Raw genomic sequence first — 16,663 nt, 5'->3', positions numbered from 1 at the left:
TTTTTAAAAAAGGAAAATAAGAAATATATGATTAATGATATTGTTTTGTAACATATTTTTTTTAAATAATGAAAAAAAAAGACAACAAAAGAGCCTCCCCCTGCAGGCGTGTTTATTTGAATGGGCACTTTGCCCGTTTCACACCCCCTCCCCCATCCCCAGGGCAGCAGGGATACTGGGGGCGGGGGCCATAGGGAGCCCTGACCTCTGACCCCTTCGTGGGGGGCACGGACCCCACCTCGTGTCCTGTTCGTCCACTCAGCAAATACCAGTCACGGGCACAGCACAGGTGAGACTCCAACATGGCAATCACAGCTCCCATGTCTCTGTTTTCCCGTCCGGGGACGTTCACACGGCGCGCACCGAGGCCACTCAGAGTGCTTGGCGGGGCACCTGCCCCTTCGGCAACACACCACCACCCCCAGCAATCTCATTTCCAAACTGTCTCACCCCGGAAAAACACTCCCTATCCAGCTAAAGCGTTCTTAAAAGCTTGCACTGCATTATTGGTTCTTATGAGGTCACCCGTGCACACGCCAAGATGCAGATTCCCAGGCGGAACCTGCTGGGCCCAGCCCCCACCCTGCCTCCCAGAATACAGGGGTAGTCTTCCCGTGGGTGGTCCCGGGGACCCTGCACCCCAGCAAACGCACGCACGCACACCCTCTGTTGTGGCCTCTGTTTTCACCACGCACCGTGTCTGAGGCCCACAGAGCTGTGTACCAGTGGTGTTCCTGTCGCCTCGGGCTGGACGACAGACGTCACCTCGCGCGCGGGGCGGGGTGGGGGGGTGGGGGGGGTGGGGCAAAGAGCCCAGAGGGGTTACTGAGGGGAGCCGGGCACTCCCTGCTTCGGGCACCCCAGCATACCTGCATGGTGACAACCCCCCCCCCCCCAGCTGCCCTCAAGTATTACAAGCCCCAAGTGACAGATGAAGGAATTGAGGCCCGGAGAGGCCGCCTCTGTGACAGAGGGAGGATCCCTGCCAGGCAGCCCGGGCTCCGCACCCACCACCTGTGTCAGGAGCCCAGACCTGTTCCCAGAACAGGAGAATCTCAGAGGCCCGGCACCCTCTGGCCCAGCAAGGTCGGGGGCCGTGCCCTGGGGTCTGGCTAGCTCTGCCAACACATCAGGGCCACCGTGGGGCGGAGAGGAATCGGGGCAGAACCCGAGGGCCCGTGTCATCTGCCAAGCAGCGCCGCGGCCCCTCCCAGCCCACCTTGGGCCCGCTCATCACCAACGTTGGCTTCCCCAGGTGGCGCTGAGCGGCCCACCTGGGGTCTCCAGGGACCGCGGCCCCATGGTCTTCTGTGGGAACCCATGCGGTCCCAAGGGCAAAGGAGACAGTGAGCTCAGGGATCGGGTGGGCAAGGGCTGTAGACGAAAGAAGGGGAATCCAGGGGGGACTGTTGGCTCGGGGGAGCGGCCCTTCCTCAGGCTCCCCGTGGATGGGGGACTCCCGGTGGGAGAGGGGGCTGGGAGGGGCCAACAGGGGGGGCTTCACTGGAAGGGGCCACAATCAAGCTGGACAGGGGACTCGAGCGGCGCCGTCTAAACCCCAGCTCTTTGTGCAGAGAAGAGCGGGGGGCGGCAACATCGGCACCATCGGACAGATGTCCGAGGCGGGCTGGGGGGTGAGCAGGCAGCTCCTCGGATGCGCTGTGCACCTTTGAACGTCATACCTGTGGGTTATACCTGACGGGATTTCTGTCACCAAATGAACAAACCCTTCTCCACGCGTTCCTGACAAGGAAGAAGAGAGAGAGGAGACCTACCACCGGCCTAGTGGCCTGTCCGGGCTGTGCTTCACTGCCGGACCAGTGACAAAACGAGCCCAGGACACTCAAGGACCGTGGGGCGGCCAAACCTCAGTACTCAGCAAGTGACACGCAGCGCTCTCCACACTGAGTTCTCGGCTTTTCTAGAAATGGTGCTGCTTTTACTCTCCCATGGGAACAAAAATGCTCAGGACATACTTTAAATACAGGGGGGTTGGGGACTCCTGGCTGGCTCAGTCGATAGATCACACGACTGACTCTTGATGTCAGGGTTGTGAGTTCAAGCCCCGCATTGGGTGTGGAGCCTACTTAAAAAAAAAAAAAAAAAAAAAGACCAGGGGCGCCTGGGGGGCTCATTCGGTTGAGCATCCGATTCTTGAATAACCTGTGGTCCATCCAAACGATAGACAATTACTCAGCACTAAAAAGCAATGTGCTACCAAGCCAGGAAAAGACCTAGAGGAACCTTAAATGCATATTACTGAGTGAAAGACGCTGGTCTGCAAAGGCTCCAGGCTGTGTGATTCCAAATGCCAGGCACCCTGGGAAAAGGCAGAGCTGTGGGGACAGGACAAGGATCCAGGGCTGCCGGGGTGGGGGAGGGACGAGCAGGCGAAACGTCCCTGCACGAGGCTTCCGACAGCACCGTGGCGGGTACGTGGGCAGGCTGTGCGCGAGGGGCAGGCACGCGGACAAGCTCTGGACCTTCCCGGCAGTTTTGCTGCGATCCTGCAACTGCTCTAAGGTGTAAAAAGTTGGGGGCGCCTGGGTGGCTCAGTCGGTTAAGCGGCCGACTTCGGCTCAGGTCATGATCTCACGGTCCGTGGGTTCGAGCCCCGCGTCGGGCTCTGGGCTGACAGCTCAGAGCCTGGAGCCTGCTTCAGATTCTGTGTCTCCCTCTCTCTGACCCTCCCCCGTTCATGCTCTGTCTCTCTCTGTCTCAAAAATAAATAAATGTTTAAAAAAAAAAAATAAGATGTAAAAAGTTGATTAAAAAAGTGCTCAGAACGTTCACTCCAAACCCATGGCCCTGCTTTCCGGTACGTGATGACCAGAGCATAAGCTTTGCTGCCCGGGACCTGAAGCCTGGAACTTCAACTCCGCACTTCAAAAAAAGCCAAAAGATCCGGGGCGCCTGGGTGGCTCAGTTGGTGAAGCGTCCGACTTTGGCTCAGGTCATGATCTCACAGTTTGTGGGTTCAAGTCCCACGTGGGGCTCTGAGCTTCAGACTCTCTGTCTCCCTCTCTCTGCCCCTCCCCCGCTCACGCTCTGTCTCTGTCTCTCTTTCAAAAATAAATAGAAATGTAAAAAAAAAAAAAAAAAAAAAGCCAAAATATCCGACAGCACGGGCAAGATGTGCACACGGACGCTCCCCGTGGCTGCCATCAGAGTGGCTGGGACCTCCAGAGCCTCCCTCCCAGCTGTCCTGCCCCCACCGCCGGCCCTCGTGCCCAAATTCCAGCTACCAAGCCTCCGTGTCCCCTGAGCACACACAGCAGCCATCCCTGCCTTTCTGTCGTGTGGACACCTGCTCGTGGCATCACTCAGCTCACAGCCAAGTTGTCCCCTCTTCAGAGGGGCCTTCACTGACCCCCCAAAAAAGGCTAAATTCACTGAACATTTAGTTGCTGTTTCCGCACTACAAGAAGCTAGATTCTCAGTGGTTTTTTTTTTTTTTAAGTTTATTTATTTTTGAGAGATAGCGACAGAGCATGAGCAGGAAAGGGGCAGAGAGAGAGGGAGACACAGAGTGTGAAGCAGGTTCCAGGCTCTGAGCTGTCAGCACGGACCCTGACGCGGGGCTCAAACTCATGAACCACGAGATCATGACCTGAGCTGAAATCAGATACTCAACCGACTGAGCCACCCAGGCGCCCTCTCGGTGTTTTTTTAATTGTGACAAGTGAGTGGAGGCTTGAGAACAGAAGACGTCACCACCGAGCAGCCTTGCGCCAAGCAACTGGGGAGTCTGTGACTGGAATTTGGAACGTGTCCCATGTCAGGCTCCCAGGGGTCCCGGCTACCGTCCCAGCCACGAAGCAGCCCCCCAGCCTGGCCTCTGTTCCCCAGCGTGGCCACGCGGACCGAGTCTCCCGCTGTGGGCAGCAGAGCCCGACTGCAAAGCAAAGGAAGCCGATTTTGCTGTGATCTCTCCAGCTCTGTAGGCCCCTCCGGGCGGGGAGCGGTTAAGAACTGGCAAGGGGAGGCTTGCAGGGCCCAGGCAAGGGGGCTGCCCCTGAGCAGACCCCCCACCCCGCTTCTTCTGCCTCTGCCTGTGTTTCAGGCCCGCCTGCACAGAGAACGCAGGGCCGGGCTCCACGCGCAGGGAGCTAGGGAAATGCGGGACTAAGTGGCCAGAAGGGGCTTCACCCAGGCTCAGACACAGCGCCTGCTGCTCCGTCCAGGCCCCTGGCCGGGCCACGCCGGCCACAGCTCTCTCCTGGGCAGGGCCACTGAGGCCCCCCGTGCTCTGCAGGGCCAGGGGGCCGCAGGGGCGGGGGGACGTGGGACAGCCATGGACGCTGGCCCTGGGATGCTGCCCTACTTGGACTCCATGGCCACTATCAGGCCATGTCCCAGCTTGCCGGGACACTCTCGCTGCTGCCATGCCTGTCCCTCTCCAGCATCTCTCGTTGCATCTTGGCCTGATTTCCAGGCATCTCCGTGCTGGCAGCTGGAAACCCAGCAAGGTCTGTGCGGTGTCCGGTCTTCAGGAAGGGAGTCGACTTCTGCCGAAGCCCACAGCGGTGCCCCCTCACTCACCGCACCTGCCACAGGGTGCCTGGGAGGCTGCCTGCCGCCCGCACAGGTGTGCTGGCCGTCCCTGAGCGCCCAGGGCCACCCCACGGCGCTGGCCACGCCGGGCCTGGTCTTCCCAAAATGCTCAGGGTTTCGCGTGCGGCAAGCTGGACCCCTTCGGTTAGGATGTGGGGGGTTGTGCCCCAGCCACCGATTGAGCGGTTGAGGAAGGCGGCTTGGTTCACCGTTACCACTTGCTGAGCCATGAACTTTGGCTAAAGCATGGTCCGCTTGTGGTAAATGAAACTGTTCCGAGCAGAGGATTTCCTTCCAGCTCCCTGGGGTCGCAGGGCGGTGGGAGCTGACCCATCTTCCCTGCACCCCCAAGCCGGAGGCCCATGTCCCCTTGCTCCCTGGTCCAGGGTCAGCAGAGCACGTGGCGGACGCCTGGAGGGACGAAGCAGAACCCTTCCCAAGGGCGCACGCGGGGTCGCCTTCCTCCTGAGTGTCAGTGGACTGAAAGGTGTACCTTGCGAGGCCTTCCTCCCCCAGCCTGCAGCGTCCAGACACCATCTCGGAGGACTCACGACCTGCAAACCAACACGAATCCTTTCTTTCATGATAATATTAACTCTTCCAGAAAAATCATAAACAGGCACATCAGGTCAGAGGACCGCTATGAGTCTACTTGTAAAGGGGGTGTGTGTTCACGGAGAACGCTGCCCACGAGAGACTCCAGAGGCTGCTGAGAGCCTGGGAGGACTGCGGGGGCCACGAGACCCGTGCTGGGGACACCACCCCAGCGACAGCCAGGCCTCCCGCTCTGGACTCATCCCGTCACCATTCTCTCGACGGGCACCCTGAGGCCACGCGCGTCTCCCTGTGGTTTTCCTGCCAAGAGCATTTAGCAGAATCTATAACCGCGAGGAAACAGCCAATACACGTTGAAAGACAGTCTATAAAACCACTGGCCTGGAATCTTCAAAAAGACGGTGTCAGGGGCACCCAGGGTGGCTCAGCGAGTCGAGCGTCCAACTCTTGATTTCGGCTCGGGTCTTGATCTCACGGTTCGTGGGTTTGAGCCCCGAGTCAGGCTCTGTGCTGACAGTGCGGAGCCTGCTTGGGATCCTCTCTCTCTCCCTCTGTCTCTGCCCCTCCCCAACTCACTCTCTATTTCTCTTTCATCAAAAAAAAAATTTTTTTTAAACAATAAAAAGTACATAAATAAATAAATAATAAAATGGGGGAGGGGAGGGGCGGGAGATGGACACTATTCCAGAATAACTGGGAGACACGAGAGACCACTGCAATGCATAATCCCCATCAGATTCTGGTGCAAACGTTTTAAAAGATTTTAAGTGTATTTTGGGATACAGGGGGAAAATGGAATAAGGACCGTGTGTGAAGTGATCATTCTTAAATCCCCTTGTGTTCAGGTTCTATGGGAGAATGGCCTTGTTCATAGGAGATGCTCATGGAAGTGTCTGGGGCAAACTGTCATATCTGCAGAATTAGTCAATATCATTAATTATTACTGGTGTGGGGAAAGAGAACAAATAGGGCAAAATATTAACAATTCTTGAATCTAGGTGTCTGAGTGTTCATTGTGTTGTCTTGCAATTCTTCCATAAATTTGAAATTTTTTTAGTGTTTTTATTTATTTTTGAGAGAGAGAGAGAGAGAGCGAGCATGGGAGGGGGGAGGGGGGCAGAGATGGAGGGAGGCACAGAATCTGAAGCAGGCTCCAGGCAACTGGCTGTCAGCATAGTCCGATACGGGGCTCGAACCCACGAACCGCAAGATCGTGACCTGAGCGGAAGTCGGACGCTCAACTGACTGAGTCCCCCAGGCGTCCCAAATTTTATAATTTTCTAAATGAAAAGTCAAGAGAAGTAGGCACACATACAGGAGACGTTCATGGTCAGGCAACAGAATTACAGGCGATTTTTCTTTGTCTTTTCCTGTATTGACTGGGCCTCCAAGGTACTACTTTTACAGTTAGAAAGTTGTTTTCCATCGTCAAAAGCATTTCACACGTTATGAATACTTCTGCCCCAAAATGGGAGAGCTGAGTTTTCTCTAGTTTACAGGTTGAGGAAGGACGAGCGAGGAGCTCCGTGATGAACCCCCAAATAGAACAAAAACTCTGCGCCAGGGTCAGCCCCAGCACCTCCAGGAGATCAGGCTGAGTAGGAGCCCAGGGACACTCTCAGCAGGGTCCGCCCTGAGGCCACCTCAGCTCTGAGCCAAGCCTCCCTCCAGGAGGCTGGGGGGGGGGGGTGGACAGCCTCGGAGCCCCCGCCCCCAACCCCCCTCCCCCACCCCTCCTCCCTCTGCCTTGCGGTCCCGCCTCCCGGAGATCCTCCCCAGCAGGTGGTCCGGGAGGCTTCCAAGCCCACCTCCGCTCTCGGCTCTGCCGTCCTCCCTCCCCTCCCCCGCGGGCCCTGGAGCCAGCTGACCGACAGACAGACGCAGGTGCTCCGGAGGTGGGGCAGCGCCAGCAGCCAAGGAGTTAACGGACGGTGCTAGCGGGGGCTTGGCGGGGACGCAGGGGTCAGATGACCCTCTGGGATGGGGACGGGCACGCCCGGGCTGCTATTCCGGGGCTCAAATCGTGACCACCTATTTATAGTGCTGGGGGGGGGGGGCGGGGGAGCCTTGGCCCGCCCCACAAAGGCAGCAGCGAGGCTGTCCTGCGGCAATGTCAAGGCGGCCGCGGCGGCGGCGGCGGCGGCGTCACGGCTGCTGCAGGCTGCCGGCACCTGTCACGGCTGCCGGAGGAGACAGAGGGGCCGCAGGCCCGCGGGGACCCCAGCGCCAGCGGGCACTGTGCGAGGCGAGGACGACGTGGCCGGCCAGATGGGCAGCACCATGGAGCCCCCCGGGGGCGGGTACCTGCACCTCGGCGCTGTGACGTCCCCCGTGGGCACGGCCCGCGTACTGCAGCTGGCCTTTGGCTGCACCACCTTCAGCTTGGTGGCCCACCGGGGCGGCTTCGCGGGCATCCAGGGCACCTTCTGCGTGGCCGCTTGGGGTTTCTGCTTTGCCCTCTCGGGCCTCGTGGTGGCCTGTGAGTTCACCCGGCTCCACAGCTGCCTGCACCTCTCCTGGGGCAACTTCACGGCGGCCTTCGCCATGCTGGCCACGCTGCTGTCGGCCACGGCCGCCGTCATCTACCCGCTGTACTTCACCCGGCTGGAGTGCCCGCCCGAGCCCGCGGGCTGCGCCGCCCGGGACTTCCGCCTGGCAGCCAGCGTCTTCGCCGGGCTCCTCTTCATGGCCTACGCCGCGGAGGTCGCCCTGACCCGGGCCCGGCCGGGCCAGGTGGCCAGCTACATGGCCACGGTGTCGGGGCTCCTCAAGATCGTCCAGGCCTTCGTGGCCTGCATCATCTTTGGGGCCCTGGTCTACGACAGCCGCTACGGGCGCTACGTGGCCACCCAGTGGTGCGTGGCCGTCTACAGCCTGTGCTTCCTGGCCACGGTGGCCGTGGTGGTCCTGAGCGTGACGGGCCACACGGGGGGCCTGGGCTGCCCCTTCGACCGTCTGGTGGTGGTCTATACCTTCCTGGCCGTGCTCCTCTACCTCAGTGCCGCGGTCATCTGGCCCGTCTTCTGTTTCGACCCCAAGTACGGTGAGCCCGGACGGCCCCCTGACTGCCCCAGAGGCGGCTGCTTCTGGGACAGCCAGCTGGTGGTGGCCACCTTCACCTACGTCAACCTGCTCCTCTACGTCGCCGACCTCGCCTACTCCCAGAGGATCCGCTTCGTGCCCCCCCTGTAGCCCTGTGGGCAGCAGTCCACCCACCTGTGCTCCCCAGGGGCTCCCGGCACCTTGGGGGGTGACCGGGTGAACCCAGACCCCGAAGGAGCAGGCTGGAGGGAGGCAGGCAGGACAGGTGCTCCTGGACCTCGGGTAGTGCTCCGCAGCTAGGCTTGGGGAGGAGGGAGGGAAGACAGACGGGCTGGCAACCCTGAGCAGGACACAGGCGAGGATCCTCCCCGAGATAGCTCCCAGCCCTCTCTGTCTCTTTCTATCTCCATCTGTCTCCCTCTCTCTCTCTCTCCCTCTCTCCATTTCCTGGCTTTCCCTGGCTCAGTGCTACCCACTGTAACACAAGAAGCCTTTGAAGTAGGCGCTGTGGTGACCCACTTTAGAGATGGGGCCACTGAGGCTAGGATTTTGGAGGCAGCCCCACGTGCACGTCAGCGTCTGGAGATCACACTCAGGCTGTGTGACCTAGGCAGAGTTGGAAAGGGGACAATTCCTGCAGGTATGGGAAGGGGATGGAAAGGAGCCCAGGAGAGGGCCAGAGCTGGACCAGCAGAGGGACAAGGGGACCTGGCTCCTGTAGACTTGAGGGAAGGGTTCCCAGAGCCCTGGAAGGAGGCTGTCTCAACAGGGCCCTGCTGGGGAATCTGTGTGCCAGCTCAAAGAGAAGGAGCCAGGACTTGGGGCCCACCTTGCCCACCTCCACGTGGCTATAACAAGGACAAGGGCCACGGTGTGGTCACACAAGGCAGCCTCAGACGCATCACAATGAGCACAGAATGCTGGGGGGGTGGCGGGGAGGTGGGTCCCCACCCAGGGAGGGAGTGCCCGCCAGGCGCTCACCATCAGCCCCGGGCATCAGCTTCTGCAGAGCTTGCGGGGGGGGGGGGGGGCCAGGGAGGCTAGTCTGGAACTGCTGGGGGAGGGCCCAGCCCCTCGGCCACAGTGCCTGGGCCCCGGGTCCCTCCCTGGTACTCCCAGGCCCATGACCTCCACTCAAGTATCCGTTCACCTGGCCGCTGACCACCAGAGCCCATCGGGACTGTCACTCTCCACGCTCTAGCCAGCTTCTCCTGCTCAAGAGCCCAGACGGGGCCACCCCAGAGTACAGCAGCCCCTTGGCCCGGCGAGGGGTCTAGGGCCTCGAGCAGGAAATAAACGCCAATGTTGACCCGCATCCTGGCTCTGGTTAGCAGTCTCTGCCAATGGCCAAGGGCACCTCCTGGGCCATCCCTCCAACGTGAGTCGGAAGAAGGGCTGAAACTAGGCTTGACTGAGGGAGGATGTGGCGGGGGGACAGCCTCTTGGGGAAGAAGCAGGCAGTGTCCTCCTCCTCAGTGGGCAGTGGGAGGGGTGAAAGTGCCGCCAAGATCGTCTCCCCCCCCTCCCGGTGGGGCTCCGGGTCACACCGCCCACACCGCTGCCGGGGGCTGCCAGGGGCACAGCCTTGGGCAGAGGGGCCGCTGTGCCGGGGCAGCCGAGCCCAAGCAGCTTTTAGGCGGGCTTCCCAGGGTTCCCTTGCGCTGGTGCCAGGGAGAGTGTGAGATAGGCGGCTGACAGGACAGGGGTCCTTCACCTGGAGGGGCGGGTGTTAGGGCTCAACGGAGATCCTCAAAGGGGCCAGGAGGCTGCTTCCTGGAGTGTCCTGAGGGCCTCCACGGGCTGAGGGAGAGTGAGGGAGAGCGGGGGCTAGATGGTACCCTCTAGGGTACATCTCCAGGTGACAAAGGAACATGGGCGCCACGTCCTTCCTCGCCCACAGGGAGGCCTGGACACCGACCAGTCTTCCTTCCTTTTCTAGCCACACTTCAGAAATGGTCATCTATCGCCAACTCCCCAATTTCCTCACTGCCCAGGGGCCTTGTGCCCCCAGGGCACCACCCACCCTCAATTGCAAAGGTCCTGAGAGGGAGACAGAGGCAGGGAGGGATCCAGGACTCAGCATAAGCATGGCGGAGTCCCCCAGGAGGAGCCTTGGGATGTTCTCCCAAGAGTCACCTCCGGGGCAAGAGGACTTTCTCATTTTGGAGGAGGGAGTTATTTGTTTTTATCACTTGAAAAAACTTTCCAAACAAAGGAGGGGGTTCTGTCCTTTGATTATACAGTCAGGCAAAACTCAGTGGGACTGCTGGGTTTTCTGGGTATGGGTTTGAGTCTGGGCCACCCCCAGACAGTCCACGGTGGACAAGAGGAGTGGGCTCAAGGCCAGATGTCGGTGGGTGGGAGTCAGGGGCACGTGGGTCCTGAGGTAGGGGTTCCGGGGGGTCAGAGGTGTGGTGGGCATGGAGCCTGGGGGCGCCGACTGGGGAAGGGCTTCTTACGATGGCCCCTTCCTCAGAGGGTGAGGGCTAAATGCCCAGATACAGGCGTGCGGAGGAGGCCAGGAAGTCCACCTCGCACACACGGTCAGCACACAGTGGTCTGGTGGCGTTATCGTCAGTCATCGCTCTGTCAACAAGAGCTCACAGCCCTGCTTCCGAGGTACGACATCCGGGTGATGCTGAAATCAGGTTTTAGAGCAATCTGTCACCATTGAAGATACAGAACTGAAAAAATAGAGCAGCTCACCCCTTCCCCGGGGCTGGGGGCAAGGACGGATTGTCAATGATTATAACTTCTTTTATTCGTTCATTTTTTTAGAGGGAGAGAAAGCTGGGGAGGGGGGCAGAGACAGAGAGAGGGAGAGAGAATCTTAGGCAGGCTCCATGCTCAGTGGGGAACCTGATGTGGCTCAATCCCTAGGATCATGACCTGAGCTGAAATCAAGAGTCGGACGCTCACCCGACTGAGCCACCCAGACGCCCCAACGATGATGACTTCTTACTTTGCCCTTAACTCTGCTGCTGACTGAGACCCTGGACTATCCTGAAACGCAAATGCAAACTCAACTCGGATGAGTTCTGAGCGAGTCCTCAGGGGAAAAATGACTCGTTCTTCCAAATGCAGGGCCAAAGATGTCAGGAGTTCAGGTGACCAGATGTCAGGAGACATGGGGGTGCTCCATGGGAGCTGGGGGGACACTATGGGATCTCATCTTCTATTTACTGGTTTATCACCACCCACCCGAAGCACCTGTTTGGAGCGGTTTTACATGGTAACTGGTCTATGGCTTCTGTCACCCCAGAGCCCTAGAGAAGACTCGCAGAGAAAACCCCAGTTGGGAAGAAGAGGGTCTGGATGTCAAAGGGGATTGACCTAGACCTCCCAGGTGCCCCTTAATTTTAAGAGCCCAAAAAGGCTTAGGCTATCCTTTCCAGTTTCCAAGCCTCTTGGTACAAAGAGAAATTTTTGCCTTTTTTTTTTTTTAAGTTTATTTATTTTGAGAAAGAGAGAGAATGAGCAGGGGAGGGGCAAAGAGAAGGGGGACAGTGGATCAGAAGCGGGCTCTGGGTTGCCAGCAGAGAGCCTGATACCAGCCTCCAACCCACAAACCACGAGACCATGACCTGAGCCATAGACGCTTAACCAAGCGCTCCTACAATAAAAATATTTTAAAGCGACAAAATACACTATCAAAATTGTATGCTTTAAATGTTTCCATCTTGCAAATTGTTTTCAACTCTCCCACAAAACAAAAAACAAAAACAAAAACCAGGACAAAAAAAATCCCTAAGCAAACAAGCAAAACTGTTACACGGTTGGGCGTCTCCAAACAGGATGATCCAGTAGCAGCCATCAGCCGCCGCGCCACTAGGACACCAGCCTGGCGTGCCCGAGCTCGCGTGGTCCACCCAGGCCCCGCGTGCAGAGCTTCCGGCCGGGCGGTCCCGGCGCCCCAGGCCCCACGCGCAATCGGGGGCGCGCAGACCCGGCGCGCGGGGACCTCGCGGGGTGGGCGGGGGCGCGGGGCAAGCGGCTGATGCAACCGCCCCTCGGCGCCTCCCGCGCCCCTCGATTGGCCGGCGTCTGGCGGCCGCGCTGCCGATTGGCTGCAGCTGCGGAGGCGGGGCCGGCGGGGCCCGGGTGCCGCGTGGCGGGCGCGGTTCTGGGGAGCCGGGAGACCTGCGCGGGGTAACTGGGTGAGCGCGCGCTGGGCTGGGGTCCTGCGGGGGCGGCGGTGCGGGGAGGGGCTGCGCATCCGCACACCGGCTCGAGGAAGGGGAGGGGTAGCTCGGACGTGGGGAGCTTCCGGGCCCGATCCGTCGCCCCCCGCCCCTCTCCGACCCCTTCCGGAGGTCGGCGCGCCCCTCCCTGTCTCCTTGGTCCGAGACCCGCGGGAGCAGGTCGGAAACGGCACTGTGGGCAGGGAGACTGGAACAGTTACCACGTCGGGGCTGCCGGGCAGCAGAGGGGAAAGTTGGACCAGCTGGGATGGAGGGGTTGGGGGGGGTGGGGAATGGGCGCAGGGCCAGCGGCCCAGTGGCCAAGCCTGGCACTGCACACCTAACTTCTTCTTGCTGTGGATCCTGCCCCATCTCGCCCCGCAGCTGCCCCTGCGTATCCGGTGCCAGCTGCGAGGGCTGTGGGCGGGGCCTGCGTCCAGCATGAGCGTGGGCTTTATCGGGGCGGGCCAGCTGGCCTTCGCCTTGGCCAAGGGCTTCACAGCAGCAGGTAGGCTCCTCAGCCGGGAGGGCCCCTTGTGCAGGGGGGGCGGGTGGAGGCAGGGGTTTGAGTCCTGTGGGAAGTGGCAGCCTTGGGGTGTCTGGGGTGGCTCAGGGATTGCTGTTTTACTCTGAGCTGTGGGATTTCCACTTTCCTTCCTGGGAATGGGAGGGAGGGAGGCCGGGCCAGGCCTTGAGGAAGGAACTCTGTTCCCCGCAGGCATCCTGGCTGCCCACAAGATAATGGCCAGCTCCCCAGACATGGACCTGGCCACAGTTTCTGCCCTCAGGGTAGGTGCAGGGTGGAGGGGGTCAGGGAGGCAGTCGCTGAAGGGGCTAGTCAGTGTGTCCGGGGAGAGTGTGTGATAGCCTTGACCCTAAGGGCCGGGGGTGGAGGTCCCGGCGGGAGACACCATGCCACCACCACCCTCCCACCCCCCTCCCCCGCTCATGAGAGAAGAGCCTTGGGGGGAGCATGTCACAGACCCTGCCTCCTGGCCTGCTGATAGCCCCTCTTGCTTAGCTCTTGGGACCCAGGTGTCGCTGGTGGGGAGGGTGTGCTGGTCTGGAATGGGGTTTGCCAAGGAGCCTCCACAGGGACGGTGGGGGCCAGGTCAGACACATCTGGGGACTGAATACGTTGGCTCCAGATCCAAGGGTGGGGTGGGCTCCAGGCTGGAGACTTTCCACCCGGACACCAGGGGGATGACAGCCTGAGGCAGGGTGGGTCAGGGCTGTGGCAGGGATGCGGCACCCCTCTTCTGTTTGCGCAGGGGACCTATTCCGGGGCCGAGTGCTTCTTCCACTTTGGGGCGGGAAGGGCGGCTGGAGGCCGGCAGAGCTCCACACCCTGAGCCCTCGACCCTGGCCGTCTACATTCTCAGCAGCGTCTGTGCTGTTCTCTACGTGGGGCTTGGGGAGGACACTGGGCGGGGCAGGCTGAGCCCACGTCTGCACTCCCCGCAGAAGATGGGCGTGAACCTGACGTCCCACAACAAGGAGACCGTGAGGCACAGTGACGTGCTCTTCCTGGCCGTGAAGCCGCACATCATCCCCTTCATCCTGGACGAGATCGGCGCCGACGTTGAAGATCGGCACATCGTGGTGTCCTGCGCGGCTGGTGTCACCATCAGCTCCATCGAGAAGGTGGGCCTGTGGGTCCAGGCCGGTGGGATCTGCAGAGCGGGTGGAGGCGGATGCTGCCCGGTGGTCAGGAGCTCTGGCTGTGAAACGGGCGCACTGGCCCGGCCCACGGGGAGGGCGGGGACACGCTGCTTGCGTGAGTGTGTTCACACGCGTGCCCCGCACACCCTGCTGGGTGGGATGGACGCACAGCCGGTTTCTCCTCCAGAAGCTGACGGCGTTCCGGCCAGCCCCTAAAGTCATCCGCTGCATGACCAATACACCTGTCGTGGTGCGGGAGGGGGCCACCGTGTACGCCACGGGCACCCACGCCCAGGTGGAAGACGGCAGGCTCCTGGAGCAGCTCATGAGTAGCGTGGGCTTCTGCACCGAGGTGGAGGAGGACCTAATCGATGCTGTCACGGGGCTCAGTGGCAGCGGCCCAGCCTATGTGAGGCCTGGGGGTGGGTGGCAGCTGGTGGCGGTGGGCAGTGCGGGGACCTCAGGGCACATCCTCCCTACTCCTCCCTGCTCGCTTGCCGTGGGCAGAGCTGCTGGACCCACCGTTGCCTGGAGGAGAAGGAGGAAAGGCCTAGGGCGGAGGTTCAGGCGCCTTCTCCCTGCAGGCGTTCACAGCCCTGGAGGCCCTGGCCGACGGCGGCGTGAAGATGGGGCTTCCGCGGCGCCTGGCCATCCGCCTCGGGGCCCAGGCTCTGCTGGTCAGTGTTTTCCTTGACGCCTTGTTGGGGGCCACTCCTTGCCAGGCCCGATGCTGTCGCCCCCAGGCGGGTGGGTGGAGAGTGGACGTGCAGGGGGGCCGGGGGCAGGGGTGCCCCCGCGGCAGCCAGCTCTCTCTCTGGCTGCAGGGAGCCTCCAAGATGCTCCTGGACTCGGAAAAGCACCCTGGCCAGCTCAAGGACAACGTCTGCTCTCCCGGTGGGGCCACCATCCATGCCCTGCACGTGCTGGAGAGCGGGGGTTTCCGTTCGCTCCTCATCAATGCCGTGGAGGCCTCCTGCACCCGCACACGGTGGGCCCCCGCCGTCGCCGCCTACTCGGGGCTGCGCGCCCCAGCACAGGAGCCCCCGCACGCTGTGCTCAGCCATCGCTCAGCGGATGCTTATCGAGGCCTGGCGGCGGTGCCCCTCACCATCCGTTGTCCTGTGAGGACGGGCTGCCCTCGGCGCCTGCACTCTGCTCCCCACAGTCTCCCCACTGCGGCCCTCAGACCGGGGGGCGGGGGGGGATCGCGTCCAAGCCGGGGAGGCAGGCCTGGGGGAACCGGAGGGGATCCCTGTGGGTCTGACAACACCTTCCTCCCGAGCTCCTCCTCCTGGGGAGATTAAGCAAGTTAGACGGCAGGCCGGGCCCAGGACGTGCCTCTGTGCGCTGGCACCGGCTCGGTGAGACCAGGAAGGAAATCAGAGAGGAGGGCGGCAGGGTTAGTATCTTGGCTCGGAGCCATTGTCCCTAGTCTGGATCTGCCGGATGGACAGGCATCCCTCTCACATCCCTGCCGGCCACGGCCGAAACCCAGAACTTCTCCAGGCACCCCGACACGACGGCAGAGCTGGGATGCAGCCCCCCCGCCCCAGCCTTCAGGGGATACAGATGAGGCACATGTCCCACACTTGGGGCACGATGGGCTGGGGTCTGGGTGCTGTTAGTGGATCCGGTGACCCTGAGCTGATCTGAAGGAGGGGTGAGGGAGGCAGATGGCCATCTGGCGGAGGGGTGGCTGGTGGAGGGAACCGTGGGTGCGAAGGCCGCGAGGTGGGTGTGACTGTCCAGCAGTGCCGGGGAGGCAGGCGCTCGTCTTCCCCGGGGGACGGTCGGGCTCAGGAGGGAGACAGAGCCTCGGACCGAACCCTCCCCACTGTCTCCTCAGGGAGCTGCAGTCCATGGCCGACCAGGAGAAGGTCTCGCCGGCCTCCATCAAGAAGACCGTCCTGGACAAGGTGAAGCTGGAGTCCTCGCTGGCCCCCTCCGGCCACTCCAAGCTGCCGCCGCCCCACAGCCTGGCCCCGGCAGGCAAGAGGAACTGAGGTGCCGGACAAGCCCGCGCCGCTCTCCCCTCCTCTTCCCTCCTGGGCCTGCAACCCTGAGGCTGTGTGTTCTTAGCCCCAGGCCTCAGTGTGTCACCGCGGCGGCCTGCCTCCCACGACTCTGGTCAGCTCGGGGGTCAGCTGGGGTTGTGACCCGGGATGGGGCACATCACGTCCCAGTGGGGATCTCCAGTCACTGAGGGCTTCCTCCCCAGAACGGAGCTGGGTTCTCCGACCTCAGCCTACCTTTCCTTTGCCCCCACACCGGGTCAGGACCACTTCCTCTGGAGCTCAGGAGGCCTGAGCTAACTCCCCGGGGTCAGCTGGCTTGGGGCCTGGCCCCTTGCTGAGTACAAAGGTCAAGTCCCCCTCTCCCGCCCCGCACCCCCGACTCCCGTGAAGGCCCAGCCAAGGAGAGGACTTCGTCCCACTCCTGTCCCTTCCCCGACCTCCACTTGGGGGGATGCCTCCTTCTCCGTGTGAGAAGGACCAGAGGGTTCGGTCCAGGGAGCAGGACCACTGCCCCTTATCTCCGTTTGGCATTTGAGAAAAGGGCTCTTCGATAGTCCCGACCGTTAAGGCCCCCGTCTCCCATTCCTGACCCAACTTGCAAGCCTGTCACTTCTCTCCTGACCTTTTAGGTTAAATACATTGGTTTCCAAGTCA

General features: G+C 61.3%; 2 protein-coding genes across 6 annotated transcripts; both read left to right on the top strand.

The window, feature by feature from the left end:
* The first annotated feature begins 6,895 nt into the window (after nucleotides 1–6,895).
* MYADML2 (myeloid associated differentiation marker like 2) lies at nucleotides 6,896–9,043 on the top strand. The gene has a single exon (XM_015536180.2). It carries the CDS (start codon nucleotides 7,090–7,092, stop codon nucleotides 8,299–8,301), a length of 1,212 nt encoding a protein of 403 aa, XP_015391666.2. The 5' UTR covers nucleotides 6,896–7,089; the 3' UTR covers nucleotides 8,302–9,043.
* A 138-nt stretch (nucleotides 9,044–9,181) lies between these two features.
* Nucleotides 9,182–16,663, top strand: PYCR1 (pyrroline-5-carboxylate reductase 1). Of its 5 annotated transcripts, none has more exons than XM_042967291.1 (9): nucleotides 9,182–9,529; nucleotides 10,628–10,770; nucleotides 12,717–12,840; nucleotides 13,051–13,121; nucleotides 13,797–13,976; nucleotides 14,182–14,403; nucleotides 14,579–14,671; nucleotides 14,819–14,982; nucleotides 15,841–16,663. In XM_042967291.1, the coding sequence occupies exons 2-9, from the start codon at nucleotides 10,642–10,644 to the stop codon at nucleotides 15,995–15,997; spliced, it is 1,140 nt and encodes a 379-aa protein (XP_042823225.1). In that variant the 5' UTR covers nucleotides 9,182–9,529; nucleotides 10,628–10,641; the 3' UTR covers nucleotides 15,998–16,663. The 5 variants fall into 5 exon arrangements, with proteins under 5 accessions (XP_042823225.1, XP_042823226.1, XP_042823227.1 ...); XM_042967293.1 differs by lacking the exon at nucleotides 9,182–9,529 and adding an exon at nucleotides 11,032–11,258 and having other exon boundaries at nucleotides 10,683–10,770; XM_042967292.1 differs by lacking the exon at nucleotides 14,579–14,671.

The sequence above is a fragment of the Panthera tigris genome, chromosome E1 (assembly GCF_018350195.1).
Source record: "Panthera tigris isolate Pti1 chromosome E1, P.tigris_Pti1_mat1.1, whole genome shotgun sequence".
Taxonomy (NCBI): domain Eukaryota; kingdom Metazoa; phylum Chordata; class Mammalia; order Carnivora; family Felidae; genus Panthera; species Panthera tigris.
Note: the sequence above shows the minus strand (reverse complement) of the source record. Positions and strands in the feature narration are given on the sequence as shown.